Source organism: Salminus brasiliensis, chromosome 13 (genome assembly GCF_030463535.1).
Source record: "Salminus brasiliensis chromosome 13, fSalBra1.hap2, whole genome shotgun sequence".
Taxonomy (NCBI): domain Eukaryota; kingdom Metazoa; phylum Chordata; class Actinopteri; order Characiformes; family Bryconidae; genus Salminus; species Salminus brasiliensis.
Genome location: NC_132890.1, coordinates 27,542,449 through 27,557,073, shown reverse-complemented (window position 1 = coordinate 27,557,073; position 14,625 = coordinate 27,542,449). Strand labels below are relative to the sequence as shown.

Here is a 14,625-nt window from a genome sequence, read left to right as displayed (position 1 = left end):
CAATGACAGTTTTTCCTGAATTCATGCAGCCCTAGTTTAAATAGTCACATTTTTCAGATTTTTCTGATAGAGCCGTTTTAGGGATGCAAGAACTATCTATTGTTCCACCATGTTGTAGAACTCCCACTCTAAACTGTTCACAGGCTCTCAGAGCAGGACAATTTTGTTAAGAATTTTACTTTCCCGCAAAATTGATTTTATTGATTTTATCTGGTCACAATGGGACACATTTTACTGACAAGTTTAAATAAAATCTGGCCAAAGTAGATCCAGATAATATCCGGATACAAAACATGTTAATGCCAGGTGTAAACAGGGCAACAAGTGTGTATTTACCTACATTATGACAGCAATTATCCTGTGTCCTGACTAACTGGCAACTTACTTAACATTAGGCTTTCTGAAGAGGTTTGCTTTTGCTCTACATGGTAACCAGTTCTGGTTTTAAACTGTTCTATAATGGGATGGCACTTACACAGCCACAGCAGATGCCCAGCTATCTTGATATGATTTCTATGCCATTGATTGAAATATATATATATTGCATGATACTACCTCAAGGGCAAATATGTGGATGACTGACCTGTAATTTCTATCCATGTGGATGCTATTTGTAGCAAAATAAACTTTAAAGACCTTTACCTAACCATTTTCTACCAGTTTCATTTTCGGATTTATGATCAGTGGAGCTCTAGAAACAGCTTCTGAAATGAAAAGCTAGTGTTTCCAAAAGGGTAACTTTACATGAGAAGGAAATTATATTTTTACCTTTGCATGGACTAATCTTAACTTTTGCCAAACTAATCCATTTTTCAATCCATTTCAATTCAATCAGGAAAGAAAGTTTAACTGCGTCAACCGCGACAGCCCTAGTGTACACCACAGAACAGCAGGCCGTCAAAAAGAGAAGTCGGCTTCAATAGGCTTCAGACTGAAAGAAGATCAAGTTTGGATGTTGTGGGCTGGATGCCACAACTTATGCTAAGGGGCACAGAGCTCGAGGGCAAGAAAGGCATGATTTCCCAAAGCCTGGAGGCTGAAGGAGAGGAGGAGAGTAGGAGAGGGGGAAGCGTTCAGAGTGAAAGTCTTTCAGGTTATGCTTCTTCGAGCTCTTCTGAGGTTTAATATCCTATAAATGCTCGCTGATGAGCAGAATCCAGGGGAACGGGACACGAATCCCCGCTTGCCTCCGCTTCCCTGCTCACTCAGACGTGACGCCACTTTTCCAACGTTAATTGCAACTTGATTAGTGGAGACGTGGGAAATAAAGAGAGGGGAAAAAAACTAATCGCAATGAGGGAAGTGGGGCATGAGACGATTTCCAAAAGGATCGCGCCACACAACACAAGCTTTTCTCTTTTTTCCAGCTGGCTGGCTTTTTTCTTATACCATGTGCACTGCAGGAACTCACCAAAACACTTGCTCTGATTGGTGGCCCGGTCCACGAAGACTTTGGCAGAGATGACGTTGCCAAAGGGCAGAAACATCTGCATGAGCTCGGCGTCCCCGAACTCCTGCGGCAGGTGATAGATAAACAGGTTACAGCCCTCAGGCCCTGCAGAGACACACACATACACACAAACACAAAAAATGTAGACTTAGGACGTGAATAGACACACATGAACAAAGTAATATGCATTCAAATATATATGCACTTGTGGGTTAGCAAGACTGAGGGAACTGGAATAGATGAGGGCCAGAGTTCGGCAACATACTTTGAAAAAGTAGGGGCGACTGACTGCTGAATACCCTGTCCTAAATGCTTTCAGTAATGCATTCTTTTACAAAACATAAAAAGCAATGTATTCCAAATACATTTACGGTACATCTAGATACATCAATATACATATTGCTAATGGCACATGAGAACTGCTGTTGCATTTTATTTAACTGGATTCAGTTTCCATCACTGTTACTGATAGGGATTTTTTTCTTTATGCAATTCTTCTGTTATTTCATGATGAATTGGCTTTTCTGAAAGTTTTCCTATGCTTCAGTCCATGGTTACTTCCACAATCCCCCAAGCACGACCACCACCTGTCTCATTAACTCAGCAAAAATGGGAAACTTTTTTGGTTAATGCCCCAGGGAATAAGACCTACTGTAAATATTCATGCCTTTTGTACACTGTGAGTTGTCACAAGCCCCCTAAATGTAAATGCATGGAATTGTACTGAATATCATTTCTATGGGGGTAAGAATAGTATGTCAGTCATTGTATGTAAAGTATTAGTCCCATCACCATGGAGCTAACGCTATAGATCCAGTATGTGATTAACATCTAAAGAGCTCAGTAATACTGAAATAAGTAACTGACCAATCACAGTGATTTATCAGTATACTCATGCTTTAGGAATTTCAGTGTTTGTAAATAAGTGGGTAATAGAGTTCCCTATTTACTGAGTATGTCTAACAATAGTGCTCACTATGAACCAGGCACTGTTTGGCTGTAGGTTTTCTTTAAGCATTTTCTTAAAACTGTAAAAAGTAACTGGATTATTAATGGATGATAATACATCATTGTTCTGAATGATTTCCTGATAATTATTTTGTTCTGCTACGTCCCAGTCCTGATAAGAGTCAAGCTGACTGATGTTCTTTTGTCTGCGTATTATTAAGGAAAACTCAAATTAGGACTTCAGGAAACTCTTCAAACAAAATAAATAATAAAATGAGTTGTATACGTTTAGTAATTTGTCTTTATGTACTAAATGAAAGGACATTACGATCTATTATTATATTATATATTGTATAAATAGGTGTAAATGTTTATTAAAATAAACATATTTATTAAAAATAAAGATGTTTAGCAAAAACATGTCTGTAAAAAAATGCAAAACTGAATGAAGTAATAGAAGTTCTACCTTAGTATTATTACCAAGTCCCATATGTTGCCCTTGTTTTGATGTCACTGATGAGTATTCAAACCTGTCAGGTGTTTAATATACTTTTCAATACATATGTGCTTTAAACATCCATTTGCAAAATGTACCTGGAGCATTAATACAGCTGTTTATGTTAGCCCCTTAACAAGCCTATGGCCAGCCATTGGGCCAAAAGCACTATTACAAACTTCTATTACCAAAGCACAGCCCTACCAGCTTATATCGAAGTCCCTGTAGTTACTGAACAATACACCTAAGTGTGTAATAAGCCTTGCTGCGTTAAGGGAGTTAATCAATGCAGGGTTTTTTTCTTACTTAATTAAAAAGTAACAGTTAAGAAAAGAAAGAAGGCAAAGTGTCTGCAAACTTTTGACAGGCAGTGCAGGTCTGGCTCTATGCCTATAATTGAGGTTTTTCCCTATGTCTGCAACTGCTACAAGTTGTTAGTGTAATAAAAAAGAAAAACGACTACACTCCCTCTTAAAATACCGTTCATCTCTCCGGGGCTTTTCATGCACTGCAAGTTAGCAAGATCTCCTTTTTAGCGCTCACCCCAAAAACTCTCACATAAGAGCCTTTTCCTCACTTTTTCCTGTCACTTTTCCTCCCCTGCTAATTCAGACTTGAGAACATACAGATGGAACATGGCAATTATCACCTTTTATCAGGGGTGGGTGGGGCCACTCTTACCTTCGCGCTGTTGCTGGGGGATGATGGCTGGTTGCTGGGGAAACGCTTGGCTGATTGGCGCATAGGCGGCAGGATAGGCTGCTGTTGCGAGGACACAGACGAGGGGAAAGCGAGCAGGGGAATTCGCATCAATATTCCCAGATTTGACACAACAACTTAAATCATTATTCTATTGTTCTCGCTCTCCAGACACTGAATAAATAAATTGCATTATGGCTCAGAGTTGAGCTGGCCTCATTTTTGCCGTGGTTCAGTGCCCAGCAAAAATAAACTGTTTTAAAAGGCTTTTATAGAAGCAGTCCTCCCATAGGCAGTGCAGATGGAGACAGGGGCGTTGTATTAAGTGCTTATCTGGTAAATAACCTAGCATCTAGACCACGGTCCCGGACTCAATTCTGCATGCTAAAGCCTGTCGCTTTAGTTTGCTGACTTTAAATCAAGTTCACAGAAGAGGATCAGATAGTAATCCTGGACATGATTGCCTCCACTAGCTGAACTGGACAACCCACTGCCATCTCTGAAAATGCATAATATCCACACTGTTGTTGAGTGAGGGGTCTTAAATCTTTCTGTGCTGTTCTGAGACCAGTTCTGTAATTTCTCTTGTTCATATTTGATGAAAATAGGGGAGACACACTCTTGAGGCTACAGAGACTGTTGAATATGGACAGGTAATGCATTTAAAAGCATGTAATTTCCACTGATACAATCAACAATATGTGAAGACGCTCTCAAGATAGGTAACTTACATATAGTACATGTACATATTGATATGAAAACCTTCCAATCACGTGGCACCATTTAAAACTAAACATGAGGAACTGACCAATCCAAATGATCCAAAATGACATGAAATTAAAACACGCTAAAAGCTCTCCAGATGAAAAATTTGTCGCTGTGCCAATCCCATCTGATAAGGATTACACCAGCCTCCTGGAGACAGTCTCTGGCAATTTTAGCCCACGCCTCCACTAACATTGTGCTTCATGTCCAATTAAACACAGCACTTGAATACTTACAATCCAGGATGACCACTGTAGGGTGCACAATGCCAAATGTGTGTGTGACTGGTTCAACAGACCTGATGGGACACTAGGACACTCTGACTGCCCAGAATTCAATCCCAGTTCTCAATCTGGAACAGCAGTGGAAATGCTTCAATAGTCACAGACGAACTCTAGCTGAAATGTGCACCCAGCCAGTGGAAAAGTGGATTAAAATGGACAGGAGCTCACTCAAGAGACCGGTGTAATCCTTACCTGACAGGATTAACACAGTCATTAGAGCAAGCGGCCGTGCAGCATTTCAGTTTTTTGTGTGGTGAGTTTATTAACGTACACTGAAACTACGTTTTCTCCTGTTTAGTTTTGGAAATGCAAGGTTATTCCTTCTGCATAACAGCAATATCTTAGCAAGGTTCAACATGCTACAAAGTGCATGGATCTTTCAAGACAATATAATAATCTAGCATCTTATAAAAGTTACAGCCCTGTTGAATAAAACAGCTCAAGACCAGTTTTTGCTGGTCTAAACTTGTCTTTAATGGTTAAGATGGTTGCAATGCTGGTCATCCAGGCAGAAACCTAGTTATTTGGTTGGCTTTTGACTTGCATAGTGGGTAACACATCACATCTCAGTGATGGAGCAGCATCTAAACATTCAGTTGATTATTAAGATACTTCTACTAAATGCTTCTGTAGAATTCAGCTGTTCTTCACTTTCCTCCTTCAGATCTGTAGATGTTCACATGAGATTTTACAGATCAAATACAGAGCATCTCAACATCCTCAACCAGTTACATATTTATTGCCATAATCTAAAACACCTAAACGTGGTACTCTGGAGCTTTAAGCTAGAGCAGTGCAGCTCCCATGCACAACAGTTTGTTATCAGGGTAAGATGGCACTTTGAGCGAGTGTCACTTTGGCGTCTGTAAGGAGATGAATAGCGCTATACAATACAGAGGAGAGTGCAGAGATATTGGGAGGGACAGAAAAAGAGATAAAAGGAAGAGAGAAGGCACCTGCATAGTGTTGCACACCCGCGTATGCTTGCTGGAGAGGGTCTGTCACCGTTGGACTCTGTGCTGTAGAGGGAGAGACAAGGAGAGAGAGAGATTATTCAGTAGTGAATCAGAGAGAAGCTGCAATAAATGAGACAGACACTGACATGTGAGAGGAAAAGTGTGACAATACTTTGCTCCAAGAAAAGCCACTAGCCTGGATAACCAGAAGGTGGGAAGGTGGGATACAAGGGCACCTGATTAAGGTCTTAGGGTTCGCTAATCTGCTGAACCACAATGTCATAGACTGTATCTGGCTTGAAGCTTATGGGATGGATGTTGCTCGATTCCCAGATGTTTGTTACCTGGGTACGGGTGAATTCCATTGGTGTAGATGGGTTCAGAGGCTGGTTGGCCGTTGCTCTGTGGAGGGAGGGCACTAAAGCCGTTCACCCCAATCGGAGCAGCGATGCTGGGCACTGCTGTGGCACTGATCCCTGGAGGTGTGCTGGTGCCTAAAAGAATAAACTCCAATTTAACTCCAGTATGCATGTATACTTTATGCTCGTGAGTGGAGGGGGTGTAAATAGACCTCACTTTTGCTCACAGAATTGCATAATTAATTACAGTATACACCAAGCAACAATAACACTTTAAGACCACCTGCAAAATATTATGTAGGTCCCCCTCATGCTGTCAAAACAGCTCTGACTCATAGAGGCATAGAGGCAACTCCACACGACATAGTACAGGAGGTAGCTCTTCTGTGGGATTGGACCAGACTGGTTAGCGTTCGTTCCCTATGCACATCAATAAGCCTTGGACGCCTGTGACCCTGCTGCTGATTTGCCGGTTGTCCTTCTTTGGGGAACGTTCGGTAGGTCCTAACCACTGCATACTGGGAACACCCAACAAGACCTGCCTGATGTTTTGGAGATGCTCAGACCCAGTTGTCTAGACATCACAAATTGGCTCTTGTCAAAGTGTCTCAGATTCTTACGATTGACCATTTTTTCTTCTTCCAACATGTCAACTTCAAGTACTTCAAGTAGATGATTACCTGACATTCAAGTGACATTCAACTAACTTGAAGTTGAATGTTAATGATTGTCTATTGAATGTAACCCTATGAGTACCCCTTAACTCTAACCTTAACCCTTCCCTTTTAGGGTTAGGTTTGGGGTTAGATTTAAGGTTAAGGTTAGGGTTATGGTTGGGGTTAGATTTAAGGTTAAGGTTAGGGTTGGGGTTAGATTTAAGGTTAAGGTTAAGGTTAGGGTTGGGGTTAGATTTAAGGTTAAGGTTAAGGTTAGGGTTAGATGTGAGGTTAAGATTAGGGTTAGGGTTGTGGTTGATTTAAGGGTTGGGTTAAGGTTAGGGTTGGGGTTGATTTAAGGGTTGGGTTAAGGTTGGGGTTGATTTAAGGTTAAGGTTAAGATTAGGGTTGGGGTTGATTTAAGGTTAAGGTTAAGATTAGGGTTGGGGTTGATTTAAGGTTAGGGTTAAGGTTGGGGTTGGGGTTGATTTAAGGGTTGGGTTAAGGTTAGGGTTGGGGTTGATTTAAGGGTTGGGTTAAGGTTAGAGTTGGGGTTGATTTAAGGATTGGGTTAAGGTTAGGGTTGTGGTTAGATGTAAGGTTAAGATTAGGGTTAGGGTTGGGGTTGATTTAAGGTTAAGGTAAGGGTTGGGGTTGATTTAAGGTTAAGGTTAAGATTAGGGTTGGGGTTGATTTAAGGGTAAGGTTAGGGTTAGGGTTGGGGTTGATTTAAGGTTAAGATTAGGGTTGGGGTTGATTTAAGGGTAAGGTAAGGGTTAAGGTTGGGGTTGATTTAAGGTTAAGATTAGGGTTAGGGTTGATTTAAGGGTAAGGTTAGGGTTGGGGTTGATTTAAGGGTAAGGTTAGGGTTAGGGTTGGAGTTGATTTAAGGGTAAGATTAGGGTTGGGGTTGATTTAAGGGTAAGGTTAGGGTTGGGGTTGATTTAAGGGTAAGGTTAGGGTTAGGGTTGGGGTTGATTTAAGGGTAAGGTCAGGGTTAAGGTTGGGGTTGATTTAAGGTTAAGATTAGGGTTGGGGTTGATTTAAGGGTAAGGTTAAGGTTTGGCTGCGGTGCTGCCCTGCTCTGAATCCTACATGGCTGTGCAGGATTTCTTTCACCAGCACCAGACTTTTACATTAACACTAAGCATTTGTCCTACACTCTTTCACATTCTCATAACTTTCTTCATTATCTCACTCTTTTTGTCAAGCAGAGTAGGATGAAACACTGTTAAATATTCAGGGACAAAATTTGAATTTAAATGTATGTAATAAATGCAATCAGTGTACATTCTGAAGCAACAACTTTGTGCCTCCTTTTCTCGATTTGCTTAAATAAATAGCATTAAAAAATGTAGTAAAATGTTAATAAAGATGATAAACAACGCTGCAACTTTGTCATGCTTAATTTTTTCAAATCACAATTAAATAGCATCTTCGAGTCACAGGTGAGAAATTATTAAATAATATAACATTGATTTAATAAAATTAATTTCATATTTCAACTTCAGTTCTTGATGTTGTCTGGCAATAACCAGGACTTGGAACAGCTATTTGTTTTTTTATTGATTCTTACCTAGCTGTGGCTTCTTATCTAACTGAGACTAAGACTTCAGGGTATTACCGGCAGCCTACAGCTAGATGGTATAGAGTGAAGAGCATAACAGAGCAGCATTCAAAAAGGATCATTCACACTGGCCCACTAATGCTGAGTGTCATCTGATTAGGCACAGGGACTTACGCTTGAGTGTTTCGAAGTATTTTCCCCAGCCAATGGTCACATCTAATCTCAGGTTTGTCACCTTGGTTTTGGCTCCTTTTTCCCCCTTCCAGCTGCGAAGGGCATTTAAGTCATGCAGGATTAAATTTGATGGGTATAACCTTAGTCGGTGTAGGCTTTATGGATTACAAATGCAGGACAGCCGACTGTGATTGTGTGTTGGGGTGTTAGGGGTGGGGGTGGTGTAAAAGAGAAGGGCGCTTTATTTAATTCATTTTCCCGACCCTGAATGTCAGCTTACTTATCACTGTTGAAGCGTCAAAGCCCCTCACTGCGGCAGGGAGAGGGGTCAAGCTCAGGTCCAGGATTATCTTTCACAAATCTTTACTACAGCTTTGTTTTGTCAAGGACTCGTCTTCCAAAGGCATCAGATTGGCCACGTGTCTGGCACAAATATTAACAGCAAAACCTGACCCTATTCAAGACCGGGAACAGCTGGTCATGGCACACTACTTCTGTCTCTCCCATCCTCTTTAATGCTGGTGGTGTCTCTCTCTAACAAACACCTGGAAACATTAGAGGACTGGGTATGGGTAAGAGGTATGGGTCAGTGATCACAGACAGTAATTTGGATGTATTTCCAAGTATGTAGAAAAGCACAGTAACCCCACTGATTTAAAACACAGTTATAATAGAAGCCACTGAGCAGTTGCTGAATTTAGCTAGTAAACATCTTTATGCTAAACTATTTTTTTTAGAACAATCTGTTCGAACATCATTAAATGTACTTGTAAATAACTGTACATCTGTCATCTGTCAAGTCTTTTTTTTTTCAGAGCGGAGACTAGTTTTCCAGATGGAAGAATTTTTAGATGGAAGAATATTTTTGCTAATATTTTAACAGCATAGCAGGGCCTCTAAATCTAATTTTTAGGGGGCCCTCATTTTCCTAGGCATATCTTTAATGCGACTGGAATAATGTTAACCTTAGAGTTACACAAAATGTACGTTTCTTATTAGGTAGAATTGGCTCTCTAGCATAGTGATGTGGGTGTTTTCACAGGCTTTTACCTGATCAGATAAAAGAAAACTGTTATTCTGTTATTACTGTATCCCACCATAAGATCTCATAAGAGCAGTTTTGGTATGCCTGTCTCAGCTCATATTGTTCTATCATTATATCAAGACCCATATTGTTTGAGTGTTTGAGTATAGTACTAGTGTATATTTGGTTAGTGCTGTTAAATCTTTACTCTGCTTCCCCAAGAGGATTGTTAGTTTTACACATTTTATAGTATCTTTGGGTGAGTTGGAATTAGACATGGTAAAAAATGGGACAGGCTTACAACTTACTTTCTATTGGAGCGCACAGCGGAATGGAGCACAGTGTTTCTGTTCACAAACACAAATGTCACAAAGCCGTTTCTGTTTGTCTTGGGTTAAAAACATGCTACAAATGTCTGTGTATTGCGTGAAAGGCTACAGCAGCAGTAAACTGTACTTCACACTAATATGGTTAAGCTTTGGCAGTTAATTTGTGGTGTATGTGTGTCAGACTGTGTGTGTGTGTGTGGGGGGGGGGGGGGGTGGCAATCCATTACACCACTACCTTTCGCACCTGTCCACCCCTGTGTATATGGAGGCACTCATTATTGATGTATTGGTCACAGCACACACTGCACTCTTTTCCTACACACCAGATGTCGCTGTCTGCTTCAGACTCGACCTTGCCTCTGACAAGGAGCACACAAGAGAGCAGAACAATGCGAGGTTCTAAAGTACACACAACTGGGCAATATTGAGGTCAGCAAAAAGGATTGATATAGTTCATGTACTGTACGATAAGTTGATAATGTAATTATTTTAAGAGAACTATTTTCAAATGAACTTAGTGAGTCACATTCTTAATAGACAGAATTCTCCCCAGTGGATTCCATTACAAGTGAGCTTTGAGTTTAAGTATACGGACACATGTTGAAATGTCTGCCCATGGCAATCCACCCTAAGCTTCAGATGTAGCAGACAGAGAGCAGGTTGAAAAATGCTATGAGTATTTGGTCAATGCCTTAAGGAGCTATTTGATGACATCACACATGGCTTTCAACAGGTGGTTTATGAGGCTCATGCTGCTAGAGAACATGCCTAAACGCCACATAATCACCTACTGTGCTTTGCTCGGTGCAGCTGTGACAGTGAGTGTAATGGTAGCGTTCACCATGAGGAGTCTTTATATGGACATTAAACCCATGTGAGAAAGTGCAGAGTGAGTATCAAGTCCTCCCACCTGAAGAGGGAGTCATAGGGGCAGCCACCAGGCCATTGACGTTGAAAGCTGCCATTTGCTGCATCTGGGCGGCCGCGATGGCTGCCATGGGGTTAAGATACGAGCCCTGTGTGGCGGCCATAAGAGCGGCCTGCTGCTGCATCATCTGCTGCAAGTGGGAAAGAAAGCGAGAGAGGGAGGGAGAGAGAGAGAGAGAGAGAGAAATAACAGAAAGGTAATGAGTCATGATGAAAAACAGGGTGACATTACAGTGGAAGTAAGGGATGGAGAGTGGCCAGACAAAGCCCTGTTTATACTCTTGTAGTTTCCTTTGACTGTGCTGGCCTTTAAAATAACTAATGTACTTTATATCCTTATGTATTTTACTGTGTTTCTTATGCTGCTGTGCCAGGATTTGCACACCGGGTTGTAATTTGATCAGATACCACTACCATATATTATAGGTGCTGATACTTTTGTCCTCTTTGCTCTATTTATATGGGTTTATTCACCCATTTAGATTGAAGTATAAATATTTAGTCACTACTAAGCTCTAGGTTTTTGTGCTGTGTAAGTTTAAACATGTACTAACTAAACACTTACTTTATAACTAGCCTACATTTTAAATGTAGCATAACCAGCTGCAGGCAGCCATATTAGAACTGTTTGGGAACTGAATACTTATTGGCCCTTACAGCGTGTGTGTAAGCTCCATAGGCCCCAAACTGGATGGTCATGGGGCTGAAAATGCCAAGTTGGCCGGCCATCTGGTGCATCCTGCGCAGTGTCCGTTCCTTGTCCGTATCTGCAAACTTCACCACCAGGCTGGAGGACGCACCCTGGAGACAACATGAGCAACACAGGCCAGAATGTTATATGTAACTCAGATATGAGAAGACACACTCTCTGTCTTTTAATATTCCGTTTAATATTCCGTCGGACATGGAATAACTAAACTGATGAACTGCAACTGGATGGACATATGTTCTTCTTTTGTGTAGGTGATTTATGAGACTTTCAGAGTTATGTTAAGGTTATTAGAATCATGTTTAGAAATATATAGGCAGATGTAAGACACATTTCCGTAATAGTATTCCCTGAAAATTAGGGTTTAGGCACAGTGGGATGCCGTAGATTGTACATCTTGTAACTAAGCAAAAACAGTAAAGTAGTCCATTTATACATTTATCTTATTTACAGTTTGTATTCTGAAAGGTAAAACCCTGAAGGAACACAGCAGAACTACAAAAATTGTGTGAAAATAACAGTTACTACAAGCTCTGTCTGAGTGTGTGCAAGCCTGTTTTCATTGTTTGGATCTTACTGATTGAACAGACACATCTGTGCTGCAATTGGACCAAATGTTGGGCAGGCAGGTGCAGTCACACCACCCCACTGCCCAGAATAAAGATGGTGGATATTGTATTATAATCTAATGGTAATAGATTTCTAGTATCCTTATCAATGGCACAGGTAGACAATTTATCCAGGTAAAATCTTAATATTATTTGAATCAATGCACCCAAAATATAGAACAAACAAAACATAGGCAACAGCATTGCCAGTCTGCATCTGAAGATAACATACAGCAACCAAATATGTCACGTAAATAAAAGAAGCCCACATTGACATTCACAATGCTGCATTTAGGAAACACAGACATGTACCTTTAAACTTGGCAATTTTGGTGGGTTTAACTGGTAACACACTGTTCAGTCAATACCCAACACCTCTCCCCTACAAACGATGATGATGAGCAATATGACTTTATATAATATATAATATAATAGCTGGTGAAAATGAAGCGGATCTGTATGGGTGTCATGCTGATATTTAGTACACACAGCTGTTGCTGGTAGCTGTGGCACACAGGTCAGCCACAGGGCAGTGGACTTTATTATAGTAGTCTTAAGAGAAATGTTCACATGAAAGCACACTGGAGCCAGGCTCTACACTGATCCTTTTAATTGGGCCCTGGGGTTGCCATAAGGGAAAATGATGGGTGCTGGCATGGTGATGATGAGGTGTATGAGTGATGGCTATCTGTGCAGGTTCCTTCCGGTTCCTGCAGAATGAACTGAAGAGAACTGCAAAGGCCAGGTGCCCCACTGAGAGCTGCCTTACCAACGCCTCAGCGGATACAGCACACTAATTACAGCTGCCAAACGCCCGGCCTCACAGAGAGGGCAGCTATTGACTACTGCTGAATCCTTATGGCAGAAATAGCGCCCTACTGATGACAACACTGCTCAATTTGCATCCAATTAATTTATTTGAGGGACAGAGAACAGAGACAGTTTCTCATGTGATGTCTAGAGAGGCTTGAAAGGCTGACATGCACACATGCCACACACACACACACACACACACACACACACAATGTTAAACAATGTTAAGCAGACTTTTCCCCCAGTGCTCCTATTTAATTACAGAACTAGAATGCTAGAGATGAGACACACACACACACACACACAGAAGGGCAGTGAGGGACATGATTAGAAAAACCATGAGAGAGAGAGAGAGAGAAAGAGAGAGAGAGAGAGATAAAGAGATATATAGAGAGAGAGACAAAGAGACGGACAGACAGATAGTTAGACAGACAGATAGATGGACAGGTAGATAAACAGACAGATTAATAGACAGATATGCTGATAGATAGACAGATTAATAGACAGATATGCTGATAGATAGACAGATTAATAGACAGATATGCTGATAGATAGATAGATAGATAGATAGATAGATAGACAGACAGATAGATAGTGAGAGGCAGACAGACAGACAGACACTAATGTAATCTACAGTGGCAGTCCTAATTTTAAATCAAATAATTTATTTAATACCCTGAATTTAAAGCCTTTAAACTGCTTGTTATCACACTCCAGCCTCCAGACACACAGACAGAGCTGGACAGAACTGTGTGTGTCCAGCAGAGAGTGGCTCCGGGGCTGCTCTGTTAAAGCCGCCGGGTGTTCGGGCCAGACTCAGCTGTATGGCGGCTCTGCAGCTGCTGCAGGTGAACTTCTGCAGGGTGTTACAGGTTTCATATCGCATCCCGTCTCACACACACACACACACACACACACACACACACACACAGACACACATGCTGGCCGGCCCGCGGGGACCCATCTGCCGCACCTCCCGGGACGCCGCTTCAATTAGTGGAATCGATTCTGCGCAGCGCCAGAGTTACAGCAGGCGCTATTTTGTCCTTTCTAATTTCATTTCGTCCCACCTCCTGACCTTTCACTGTTCTTTCCACAACTTTCCCCACCGGTGGAGCGGCCAGACTGTCGGATTTAATGAGGTCGACGCTTAGCAAACATCTCTCCCTCCAGCACTAACCACTCTCTCTAACTCTCTCTCTCTCTCTTTCTCTCTCTCTCTGTCTCTCACCTTATTCAGCTATTTTTCCTCTTTCCCACTTCCTGTTTATCTATTTCCTCTCTCTCAGTCTCTCCATGGCTTTGTCACCGATTCTCTCTCGCTCTCTCGTACTCTTCTCATTTTCTCTCTTCCTTTCCTTTTCTTTCTTATTTCTGCTTTTACTCTTTATTTATCTTCTTTTAGATCTCTCTCATTTTCCCTCCCTGTTCTAAAAACACCTTATTTAGCTATTCTCTCTCTCTCTCTCTCTCTCTCTCTCTCTCTCTCTCTCCCTCTCCTTCTATCTCTCTTTCTCTTTCCTTCTGCTGCTAACGCTCTCCTTCTGCAAATTCTCTCTCTCGCGCCCTCTCTGCTCTTCTCTGATAATTCTTTCGCTCTTATTTTTCTGATACTTTTCACCCTCTCTTTCTCTTTTTTCTCTTCTTCTGCTAGCTCTCTCTCTCTCTCTTTCTCTCTGGCATTTAGATCACATTCGCTCTCTGCTGTGCGTATATGTGTGTTCTCTTATTTATTTATCATCTCATGAAGAATGCATTGTGCTGGCACGGTGCCAGCATGGGGACCTTGCTGGAAGCCGGTCAGGGTGAGAAAGAGAGTGAGAGAGAAAGAGGGAGAACGACAAAGGGAGGGTGAGAGAGA

The 14,625-nt window shown here is 41.5% G+C and overlaps 1 protein-coding gene across 7 annotated transcripts in view; it reads right to left on the bottom strand.

Annotated features, from left to right (window-relative positions):
* celf6 (CUGBP Elav-like family member 6) overlaps positions 1-14,625 on the bottom strand; it is a 189,695-nt gene that overhangs the window by 19,008 nt on the left and 156,062 nt on the right. For 6 of the 7 annotated variants that reach the window (XR_011980820.1, XR_011980819.1, XR_011980823.1 and 3 more), the window contains 6 exons: positions 11,292-11,435; positions 10,618-10,765; positions 5,943-6,092; positions 5,599-5,661; positions 3,576-3,656; positions 1,412-1,555 (listed from right to left, as the gene is read on the bottom strand). Coding sequence is in view for 1 of the 7 variants with exons in the window: in XM_072695825.1 (XP_072551926.1) it covers positions 1,412-1,555; positions 3,576-3,656; positions 5,599-5,661; positions 5,943-6,092; positions 10,618-10,765; positions 11,292-11,435 (730 nt within the window). In the remaining 6 variants the exon portion in view is untranslated. The remainder of the gene's footprint in view (positions 1-1,411; positions 1,556-3,575; positions 3,657-5,598; positions 5,662-5,942; positions 6,093-10,617; positions 10,766-11,291; positions 11,436-14,625) is intronic. The other variant, XR_011980822.1, reaches the window with a different exon arrangement.